The sequence below is a fragment of the Pimephales promelas genome, chromosome 7 (genome assembly GCF_988280905.1).
Source record: "Pimephales promelas chromosome 7, fPimPro1.hap1.1, whole genome shotgun sequence".
NCBI lineage: Eukaryota > Metazoa > Chordata > Actinopteri > Cypriniformes > Leuciscidae > Pimephales > Pimephales promelas.
In genome coordinates, this window is record NC_142775.1 from 34959373 (window position 1) to 34971736 (window position 12364).

The 12364-nt window shown below is 36.4% G+C and overlaps 1 protein-coding gene across 4 annotated transcripts in view; it reads left to right on the forward strand.

The window, feature by feature from the left end:
- nckap1 (NCK-associated protein 1) overlaps positions 1-11248 on the forward strand; it is a 54135-nt gene extending 42887 nt beyond the window's left edge. For all 4 annotated transcript variants that reach the window (XM_039683256.2, XM_039683257.2, XM_039683258.2 and 1 more), the window contains 7 exons: positions 416-498; positions 1937-2017; positions 2089-2182; positions 6775-6891; positions 7044-7153; positions 7319-7408; positions 10307-11248. In XM_039683256.2, the coding sequence (XP_039539190.1) occupies positions 416-498; positions 1937-2017; positions 2089-2182; positions 6775-6891; positions 7044-7153; positions 7319-7408; positions 10307-10423 (692 nt within the window). In that variant the 3' untranslated portion in view covers positions 10424-11248. The remainder of the gene's footprint in view (positions 1-415; positions 499-1936; positions 2018-2088; positions 2183-6774; positions 6892-7043; positions 7154-7318; positions 7409-10306) is intronic.
- The last annotated feature ends 1116 nt before the right edge of the window (positions 11249-12364 follow it).

A 12364-nucleotide genomic window follows, 5' to 3' on the forward strand; every position in this document is an offset into this window, starting at 1 on the left:
CATACATTTTGACAGTTTTAGAGTCATGGTATTGTGAGTCAAGGTCAGAAAAAAGCATTTTTAATAGAATATATTTTTTTTAATTACATTTCCAGTCATGTCCACTTACCACAGGTTAAGAAGCACTGTATTAGACAATAGCTGTTTGGAATTTCATGGTGTGATTTGTAATAACACTCAGCACTCCCCATGGCAGACAGGACCCTCTACAGAAAGCTATTTATGGTATTTGTTATGGCTTGTCCTCATACAATCATGTATTACTAAGCTCAAATGTGAGCAGGAATTTAAAAATCCCGTCTGTGGAATGTGACCCACATATACGCCACCTGCAGACCTATTTTTAGTGGTTCTAATGGACGAAAATGTCCTATTTTTGGAAGTTATTAATAAGACTTGTCTTCTATTTCTGTAGCGGTTGACAGCGTGCTGAAACGGATGACCATCATCGGTGTGATTTTGTCGTTCCGCTCTTTGGCTCAGGAAGCTCTCAGAGATGTGAGTTGTTATGCAGATATCTCGTCTCATTATTTCTGTGGGTAGCACTTTAATTCAACGGAGTGATGGTGTACATATCATAGCTGAGATCTTGCTAATTCCACATCTGTATTACTTTTTTCTACCATGAAACACAGAAGAGATGTTAGGTAAAATGTTCAAGCTGCTATTTTTCCATAATGTAGGCAGTGATTTTTACAACCAAGCTTCAAAAAGGGTACTCTCACACTAGGTGATCTGAACCGTGCCCGGTCGCTTTTGATCCACAAAGTATGGTTCGTCGCTCCTGGTCTGATCACTCCGTACCGTGCACGGGCTCGGTTTAACCTGTTTAACCTTCCCTGGACCGCTTGGAAAAGGTGGGCCAAAGCACGGTTCAGTTGGGCTCGGGGGCGGGACCCATGTAGTGTGATTGCTAACCGCAACCGATTACAACTTCTATTACAACTTGGACAGAACCCTTTCAATTAATTTAATTTATTCGAGTGTATTTAGGCTTATAACAGTTCTGCTTCTAATCTTATTGACGAACAAGAATGTCGTATACCAAGTTGTCCATGTGACTAAATTCAAAGTCTTTTGATGTCGTGTGATGAACAGAGCTTCTGTAGTTCTCAAATCTCCTTTACGTTCTTATATATTTGATTCAGTTATTTACTGAAACTAACAATATTAAATATTTTGTGTTCATACAAATAAAGCTGAAATAAAATTAAATCTATTTTTAGTTGAAAAACTTGAATGAAAATTAGAAATGTTGCCTTTGCAAGTCAATTAATCAAAGTAAAACTGAAATAAAATAAATGAAAGCAAAATGGCCATTTTATTCGTTTAGCAAAAAAATCGAAACCCCATAATATAATTATAAAAAAAAAATTAAATTAATATAAAAATGAAAGCTAATTTATAACATCAATAAATACTATAAAAGTGTATAAATTATGCTAAAATTACACTATAATAGTGTATAAATTATGCTAAAATTATACTATAATAGTGTATAAACAATGCTAAAATTACACTATAATAGTATATAAATTTTGCTAAAATTACACTGATTAAAATGTCACCTTAAGATGCATCAGGTTTGGTTGTCACGTGTCACATGACAAGTTTGAATATGAAGTTTGAATCAGTGAGATGTTAATGAATGATAATTGACATCTTTAATCACATGTTCATATCAAATGGTTTTACAAGACTTGTTGGAATATAGTAATATAGACTATAATTCATGTTTTTGTGTGCTTTTTGGAGCTTGGTGGCATAAATCACTGTCAACTTGAATTGTAAGGAAACAAGCAGCTCAGACATTCAGACACAAGAAAGAAAATAATATGTCGTTGGAATGAGGCTGAGGCTGACAGTTAACTATTCCTTTGTTTGGAAAGGTTGTTGCACAAATGAGCTCTAATCACAGATGTGTCCTTTTCTCCAGGTGCTGTCCTGCCACATTCCCTTCCTGGTGAGCTCCGTGGAAGACTTCAAAGACCACATTCCTCGTGAAACTGACATGAAGGTAGGTAACTTTCAGGCTTGCCGTTGGCAGTAACAATGGGCCGCTGGTCCTGAAATTCTCCTTTTTCTCAGGTTGCCATGAACGTGTATGAGCTGTCTTCTGCAGCAGGCCTGCCCTGTGAGATCGACCCTGCTCTTGTGGTGGCTCTGTCTTCTCAGAAGTCTGGTAAGTTATTTAAGACCATTTGAAATTTGGCAATCTTTTTTTTAACACTAGCTTTCAAAAGTTTGGGGTCAATAATAATTTTATGTTAAACTGGGCTATCAAGTGTCACACTTTGAGCATGACAGTCACTCATTTTGGTCTTTTGTCTCGCACTCCCACCACACATTGTATTTCTCACACGGAAAAACTATTTATAATATATTTAATATGCCGCAACGCTCAAAATGTATCTGGCCTCTCTATGGAACCGGCAGGAATCAAGTCGAGCCTGCCACTTATCAGCCAATCAAAAAAAGAAAAAAGAAAGGGGATACAATAGCCAATCAGAAAAATAGCACTATTGTATCTGGGTAAGATTTAGCACAACAACCAATGGAAAAAAAAAGCATATCCTGGAATTGTTCATGTGATTCTGCTACAACATCGTTGCGGTCTGTTTCGGAGCGCCGCATTGGGAACAGCATCTCTTGCGCCGATTTTTTTTTTTGTGATTTTAGCTCTTTTTATTATAAAACGCGCCCCGCAATTTAGCAACAGAAGTGACTGCATTTTACAACAATCACCGATCGTGCTGATTCTGAGATGACAGCGTGCTACTGTACTGCAGTGATGGGAAGGACGTTGAGCTAGACAGAATGCAGCTTTTAATGGTTTTACCTCAAATATATTCTATAATCTTTGGAAGCCGAAATCTAAAATAAAATCATACTAATATCACAGATGTAAAGTGTAACCAAAACTTGAATGTTTAGTTCTGTCCTCCGTCAGGTGTTGTGAGCGCTGTGGCACCACGTGAGATCTCTCTCTCTCTCTCTCTCTCTCTCTCTCTTGCTCTCTTCTGGACTGTGCGGATGGCAAAATGCATCACAGACAAATGGTTTAATTTTATTATATATAGAATTATATGTAGAATAATGGCTGGTGACTCAGCAAGATGGTTAAAAAAAATTTTTAAACGATAACGTCTTTATAGCAATGATAAATGGTAGCCTACATGTATTTCTCCAGTACCAACTGCAATAACAATAGCATTCGAGCTTATCGATACAGCGGTCTTTCAAAATTCAGTCCCGTTTAATACCGGTTTTCGATACCCATCCATCCCTACAAGGTGTACTGTGTTTTCCATGACACCAGGAATGTCCTCTTTCTCGTATTAGCCTCGTAGTTCTTTGACATTTATTTATAAATAACCTGAAGTAACATTGACACTCTTCGCGCCACACTGTGTATGACGTTTGCTGTTTGTTTTGCTGATGGCCAGTTACTGGCCCGCGCGCAATCAACTAGCCCAACTTACTCTTTTACTGGCCATTGGGCCATTGCTTATGTCGAGCCCTGCCTTTAGATATAAAACGTGTTCTTTCAATAAAAAACGCTCTGATTGGTCATTTAAATTCTTGAAATCTGGCAATCGTAAGCATGAAAGCAGTAAAAACAGTCTGTAATGCTTTGTCATCTCTTTTATTTGACAAAAACAAAGTGATTTTTATTTTATTCATTTTAATTTTTTAACTACATTTTTGTCACGTCTTTTTTCGCAGCGATATTGCATGTTGATATAGACACAGTTTAATGACGTTGGTGTCATTTCGTCATGGATAAAAAGGTCTTCAACTCAAATTTTTCGTCATAATTTCGTTAATGAGATGAACTCTACTTTGAATATAGCAATGCACATCAGGCCATTTTGATCCCAGATGCAACTGTTAAATCCCTTTACCAAGGGAAGTTCTTTGGTTTTGGCCTTTGGTTAAGGAAAGTGTAGATATGCATCAGGTGTTTTTGCTCTAGATTTATTAGAACAGTGCACTTTTCAATTGCTCCTTCTATTAGCGTTTTCCACAAAATGCGTAGTTACCAAAGTGTGACGTCTGTGTGCACAAACTTAAAAAATAAAAGTTGAACAGGAATTCTTTTTCCAAAGTGCACTTTGGTGCTCACATCTAAAGACCATTTTACGCCAAATGATTTACCAGAAATCCCTGTATTAAGACCTTGGATGCAAGCTAGCTGGCTGTAAATAAAAAAAAGGTTTGGTTTGTGCGGAAACGTTAAGTGGTATCACATGCTTTATATCAATCTGGTCAAGTACTTCAGCGTTAGGATGCTCGCCTCGCTTGCACTGTGATTACAGTGTAACCTCACACTATAATACACTCAAAAACATGCTTTACATCCACACCCATGTTCACGTTGGTCGCAGTATCAGTTCACCATGTCTTATTATTTCTGTGGTGAATGATTTCACAAGAAAGTTTAAAACCTCACATGGCCAGGCCTATCTTAACCACAACCTCAAGAGTTAAAAATAATTTTTAAAAATCTAGCAGATCTGCCCTTTAGTGTGTCTCGTGAGAGCTGTTTTCAGTGTTGAGGAGTTGCTAAGTAAAAGTGACATGTGACCGTACTCGGCTGTTTTCGAAACAGCGTCACTTTGCCAGTAACGCTACTTTTTTGTGTAAAAGTGTAATGACAAAAACTGCTACATCACTTGTGTATTTTGGTTTACTATTGCAGGTTTAAAACCAAGCAAAGTGTGGCGATAATTTAAAATTCATTCAGTGGACTGGTTCAAAAAAATATTGATTGACGTTTTTCTTTGTTTATTTTGTGTAAATATACTTATCTGCAGTTGGTTTTCCATGTTTCTTCTTAATACATGAACTATTATTTGTACAAAAAGATATTAGTATACGCTACCGTTCGGAAGTTTGGGATCAATAATATTTTTTTAATTAGTTCGTAAATTTTATTAAAATGTATCATTTTATTTAGTAAGCATGCATTAAATTGACTAGAAGTTACACTTAAGTCATTTATAATTTTACAAAAAGATTTGTATTTCAAATTAATTCTTTTGAACTTCCCATTCATCAAAGCTGAAAAAAATATTAAGCAGCACAAGCCATCATCGATAATAATAAGAATCAAATCGTCATATTAGAATGATTTCTGTAGCATAATGTGACACTGAAAGAGTTATGATGCTGAAAATTCAGCTTCGCATCACAGGAATAAATAACAGTTTTCTATTTTAATATATATATTTTTTTAAATTACTGTATGTTTGATCAAAAAACTATACAATTTATTTTTGCACTACTGTTATCATTAAACTCATATATTAAATTTATTATTAGGGCTGTGCAAAGATTAATTGTGATTAATCGTATCCAAAATAAAAGTTTGTGTTTGTGCTGTGTATAATTTTTTTTGTATATGCATGCATATGTATTTATATTTAAGAATTGTTTGCATGTAAATACTGTGTGTGTGTGTGTGTGTGTGTGTGTGTGTGTGTGTGTGTGTGTGTGTGTGTGTGTGTGTGTGTGTGTGTATATATATATATATATATATATATATATATATATTAGGGCTGTCAAACGATTAATCGCGATTAATCGCATCCAAAATAAAAGTTTGTGTTTACATAATATATGTGGGTGTACTGTGTATAATTATTTTGTGTGTATATATATATATATATATATATATATATATATATATATATATATAAATACATACACATGCATGTATATTTAGGAAAAAAAAGATTTATATATAAAATATTTATATTCATATATAATATAAATTATATATAAATCTATATACAGTATATATACATGAAAATATTTCTTAAATATATACAAGCATGTCTGTGTATTTATATATATATATATATATATATATATAAAAGATAATTATACACAGTGCACCCACATATATTATGTAAACACAAACTTTTATTTTGGATGCTATTAATCGCGATTAATCGTTTGACAGCCCTTATATATATATATATATATATATATATATATATATATATATATATATATATACATAATCTTTATAATATATAAATATTTTATATATGAATAACACATTTTCTTAAACATATACATGCATGTGTGTGTATTTATATATACAAAATAATACACACACAAATATATTATGTAAACACAAACTTTTATTTTGGATGGGATTAATCGCAATCTTTGCACAGCCTTACTTTATTATATATGATATTATACTTAAAATGATCTTGTCATATTGTCCCGTAGCTTCCGTCACACTACTGTTTTTAGATGCATTTGTCCAGCATTGCTTATCAGACCTTCATCAGGCATTAGAGCCCATTCGAGGAAATCAGCGTCCTGAGAAGAGCCTTGTGCACTTTAAACACCTCATACCGCTCAGCAGTTCTCTCGACCTGAGCAAAGCTCTCCGGTGAACAGCTTTCATTTTCTCAGAGCAGCCCAGACCCTCCAGGGCCTCTTGGCCAGCTCCGATGTTTTTGTTCTATTCCCCTGATGGTTAAATCCAAACGTCTTCTGTTTACTATCTAAATAGCGAGTCAACTAAAACTAGACTTAATTGAATCACTCCCAAACCCTGTTGCACTAATAACATAAATAAGAGTTAATTTTTGGACATTAGTGCCGTTTGTCTTGGCTCTTCACGCAGATTTTCAGACACTGTCCAAAGAGAGAAATGTAATCGCTGCAATTTCCCTGCTGTCTCACAATGGGAACACATCAGTACTCGGAGAGAGTTGCCTTCATGAACTCAATTCTTCTCGTTTGTAACAGAAAATATTAGCCCAGAGGAAGAGTACAAGATCGCCTGCCTGTTGATGGTTTTCGTGGCCGTTTCCATGCCAACCCTGGCCAGCAACGTGATGTCACAGTACAGTCCCGCAATAGAAGGTACCAATTTTTGCATTTCAGACTCGCGCTGAACCGCTGCGAATGAAATCAGATTATATCTGTGCTGTTTGAACTGCGGTCCGCTGGAACGACGCGTTTTAATGTGCATGACATTTATTGTGTGTGTGTTAACTCTCTATAAATCTTTTAAGGTCACTGCAACAACATTCACTGTCTGGCTAAAGCGATAAACCAGATTGCCGCTGCTCTGTTCACTATCCACAAGGGCAGCATAGAGGATCGCCTGAAAGAGTTCCTTGCCGTAAGTAACAGTATTAGCTTGTAATTGTCTTAAATCCAGGCTTAAAGGTTTTCCTGTTCCAATATTTTTATACTCTACAACATGCAATTTACATGAACATATCAACGATAAAAACTCTCACTGTGGGATTTTGCAGCTTAATAAAATCCTGCAATTCTTCCCCAGCTCGCCTCCTCCAGCCTGCTGAAGATTGGACAGGAGACGGATAAAACCACTACACGGAACAGGGAGTCTGTTTACCTGCTTCTGGACATGGTGAGTGAATCCGAAAGAGAGCGCGCTTCATGATGGTGTGCAACAGTGGAGCTGCAGAAGTGAAATTCATTTTCTCCATAGACATAAACATACATTTTTAATGACCATGTACTAATCTTGTAAGACAGGCTTTCTAAGGTTTTCAATGATATATGATATATACTCATGTAATTAAAAATACTAATTAATTGCCAAATTCATGGTGAAGAATTGCACTAGCCATAATCCTAAAGTGAATTCCACTCTCCGATGTAACTCGCTGATTAACTACCATAGTGCGATGCAGAGATGTTGGAGAAACTTCCCATCTAGTCACAACTGTTTCCTGGAACTGTAGTAACACGGTTTGGGAATGTTCGTTGCAACTATGGTTTTTTGAAATGGTAAATCGTTGAACTGTTTGTAACGACAGAACTTGCGACCATAGTTGGCTAATGATGCTTTCTGGAAATGCACCCATTTATGTTACCAACTAAACAGAAATCACAGCCTGACAAATGATGGAATTATGTTGGTTTTCCCTACACTTCAAACTACACTCATTTGGGGGGAAAAAATGTATTTCAAATAAACTTTTTTTTTCTATTCATCAAAGAATCCTGGAAAAATGTATCTCAGTTTCCAGGACAATATTAAGTCGCAGAACTAGAGTTTTCAGTATTAATAAAATTAACAAATGCTTCTTGAGCAGCAAATCAGCATATTAGAATGATTTCTGAAGGATCATGTGACACTGATGACTGGAGTGATGATGATAAGAAGCTTTTTTCAAAACCATATATATATATATATATATATATATATACATGTGTATATATATATATATATATATATATATATATATATATATGTATATGTGTTTATTTTAAAAAAAATAAAATGGCTTTTTTCAACAAAAAAAAAAAAATATATATATATATATATATATATGTGTATGTGTGTGTTTTTGAAAAAAAAGCTTGTGTGTGTGACGGTATTCAGCCTTACAAGATTAAGTTCGGGCGCCAGGGGTAAAAACCACCACAATTATTTAATTAATCACTCATTATAATATACACTCACCGGGCACTTTATTAGGTACACCTGTCCAACTGCTCGTTAACAGTTAATTTCTAAGCAGCCAATCACATGGCGGCAGCTCAGTGCATTTAGGCATGCAGACATGGTCAAGACAATCTCCTGCAGTTCAAACCGAGCATCAGTATGGGGAAGAAAGGTGATTTGAGTGACTTTGAACGTGGCATGATTGTTGGTGCCAGAAGGGCTGGTCTGAGTATTTCAGAAACTGCTAATCTACTGGGATTTTCACGCACAACCATCTCTAGGGTTTACAGAGAATGGTCTGAAAAAGAAAAAACATCCAGTGAGCGGCAGTTCTGTGGGCGGAAATGCTTTGTTGATGCCAGAGGTCAGAGGAGAATTGCCAGACTGGTTCGAGCTGATAGAAGGGCAACAGTGACTCAAATAACCACCCGTTACAACCAAGGTGGGCAGAAGAGCATCTCTGAACGCACAGTACGTCGAACTTTGAGGCAGATGGGCTACAGCAGCAGAAGACCACACCGGGTGCCACTCCTGTCAGCTAAGAACAGGAAACTGAGGCTACAATTTGCACAAGCTCATCGAAATTGGACAATAGAAGATTGGAAAAACTTTGCCTGGTCTGATGAGTCTCGATTTCTGCTGCGACATTCGGATGGTAGGGTCAGAATTTGGCGTCTACAACATGAAAGCATGGATCCATCCTGCCTTGTATCAACGGTTCAGGCTGGTGGTGGTGGTGTCATGGTGTGGGGAATATTTTCTTGGCACTCTTTGGGCCCCTTGGTACCAATTGAGCATCGTTGCAACGCCACAGCCTACCTGAGTATTGTTGCTGACCATGTCCATCCCTTTATGACCACAATGTACCCAACTTCTGATGGCTACTTTCAGCAGGATAATGCGCCATGTCATAAAGCTGGAATCATCTCAGACTGGTTTCTTGAACATGACAATGAGTTCGCTGTACTCAAATGGCCTCCACAGTCACCAGATCTCAATCCAATAGAGCATCTTTGGGATGTGGTGGAACGGGAGATTCGCATCATGGATGTGCAGCCGACAAATCTGCGGCAACTGTGTGATGCCATCATGTCAATATGGACCAAACTCCCTGAGGAATGCTTCCAGCACCTTGTTGAATCTATGCCACGAAGAATTGAGGCAGTTCTGAAGGCAAAAGGGGGTCCAACCCGTTACTAGCATGGGGTACCTAATAAAGTGGCCGGTGAGTGTATATATATATATATATATATATATATATATGCACTAAATTCAAATAGTTTTTATGCATATCAGTGACTGAACTTTATATGGTAACATTGCAGTGCTTTATGGGATAGTTCATTCCCACCTAAAAGATATGAAGTAAGTTTTGTCTTTCTTGTTTTCATATACTTTGTTGGTTTGAACCAAATGCTATAATATTATGAATGATCTCACAGCGAATTGGTTTGCTTCGAGGCTTGGAACTAAAGAATGTTTAAAAAAAAAAAATACTTCAGAGAACCAAGCCAACTGAAAAAGTGGGCAGCAACTTTGTTGCACTCCATATTTCCATCTTTAGTCCATAAGCATCTGATGACTGGGAAAATGTGCTAAGGACTGTTTCTGTTGTTTGTATATGAGAGTCACGCAGCTCTTTTGATCTGGAAGGCTCGTGTGGGATTTGTCCGTGGGATTTGTCACTCTTTGAAGCGTAATCTGCAGGATGCACTGAATTAGGCTGTAATGGAAAGCTTGGAGTTTTTTTTTGTTTTTTTTTGTTTTTTATCAGACCGAGCCCACATGTGTCACTTTTAGCAGAACATCCCAATCACCCTGAGATCTGCTCTGAAAGTCATTGTTTTTGTCTAGATCGTTCAAGAATCACCATTCCTCACCATGGACCTCTTGGAATCCTGCTTCCCATACGTCCTGCTCCGGAACGCCTACCATGCCGTATACAAGCAGTCTGTATCTTCTTCCGCATAAGATTTCCTGTGCGAAGAGCACTCGAGGGGCGGATACTTCAACCCTCATTCCATATTCCTCTGTAGGATTCTCCAATGTTATAGTCTTACCAGTTCAAGACTTTTAATGGGATCAAATCTTTTATAACACTGAATTAAGAGGCGGGGGAAAAAATATTTGATTATTGTCCACTTACAATAATCAAATTTGATCCCAGGGACTAGTGACACTAATTACCTTATTTTTTATTTGTATTTTTTTTTTTTTTTTGGTTTGTGTTTTAATTTACAATGGTTAACATGCAAACAAACACATTAAATAGTGAATTGTGTGTGGTGGGATGTGGGGGGAGGGCAGGGGTGAATTGTTAAAAACTCATACATCATGCTAAATTGCTTGTTATGATGACAGATGCCTCTATGAAACAGTGATTCTTTTTTTTGATGTTGTTCTAGATCTAATCTGTGTGGGTTACTGCGTGCTTTCTCTCTCTCTCCCTCCCTGTGAATTTGCATTGATTTTCATTACACTTTGTGTTCCTTTGACATACTTGCCAAATTAATGGATATAACATCTCATTTGGATTGAAAAGGCAGAATTGTGCATAACTACATGTTATAAAAGCAACCTAGTGTTGTTTGTACAAAGCATAGTATAATTTTTTAACTAACTTTCATTGACACTCCATTGTACCTGTCTGTGAGCTATAATAAACATTCTTACATATTTATTGAATGTTTATCAGTTGTTTCCCCTTCCTCTCCCTTAACTGGTTTTATATGTTTTGGATTTTTTGGAAATGACAATGTATCTTCCATAACATGAATAAACATCAGGTCACATGCAGTTTGACTGGTCCACTTTAATGCTGTTTAGTGATATAAATGTATTTTTTAGATCATAATTACAGCCAGCAGGGTTCTGATGATTCAATACGTTTCTTTTGATTCAATACTTTTTATAATAATTAGGTCAAACCAATTCACATATTTTTCTGAGCTATTTAACAAATTCTTCTTGATGTGGGAACCCATCTGTGATTTTTGGCATGTTATGCAGGTAAATGAAAAATGGCTTCTAAAACCAGCATTTTACTATTCTGTTTATGTCCGAGCTGTAAGAACATTGCTGAAATTCTTTGATCACAGGCTGCTCATCTAAATCTTCTCACATAAACTGAGCCAAAGGGCACACGGTTTGTGCAGATGTTTTAAAAGGCTGTACATTTACTTTTAAGGACTTGTTTTCAACCCTTTGTTTAGGCTTTTTAGCTTCACATTTAAGTTGTACATGACCCTTTTGGCGTAGAGATAAAACCAAATTATCCTCCGGTGTGATAATGTAGCCCTGTGCATTACGATTTGCTAAAGCTTCTCTAGATTCATGTCTCCCTCTCATAACATTGATGTATTTGGTGCACAGCGACACTATGTCAGGGATTATATCTTCGGGTGGATATATATCACTTAAATAATTTGCCTTTTACAATCCTAAAACTAGAAGAGAATTAGCAGTACTTTCGCGCGATGAGTTCCCTCAGGAGTTTGTTTTAGCATAGCTGGGGTTTTTTTTTGAGGACATTAAAATTTCTTGAAGACTCTTTCACATTTTGTTTTGCAACATCAGTCATATACAGAGATGCTACTAAAAACTTGTAAAAACTATAAACGATTGTCTGGTCATGTAGGCTACTCGCAACCTTATGGTAATTGTAGTTTTTCTGTAGTAGGCTAACTTGCTAGCAACTGGAATTTTTCAAAAATCATGTCTGAGGTATGAATGTGCCTACTTTATGTTATAAAACGCGAAATGTTAAACACATTAGCAACACACTTATTGTACTCAGAAATCCAACACTGCTTTGCTAAAAGCCTTGTCAAATAATTCTTCAGGTAGGCTAGCCAACGAGTTGATTAAACGGATGTATAAGATTTGAATGAAAATTTGTGCCCTTAATATTTT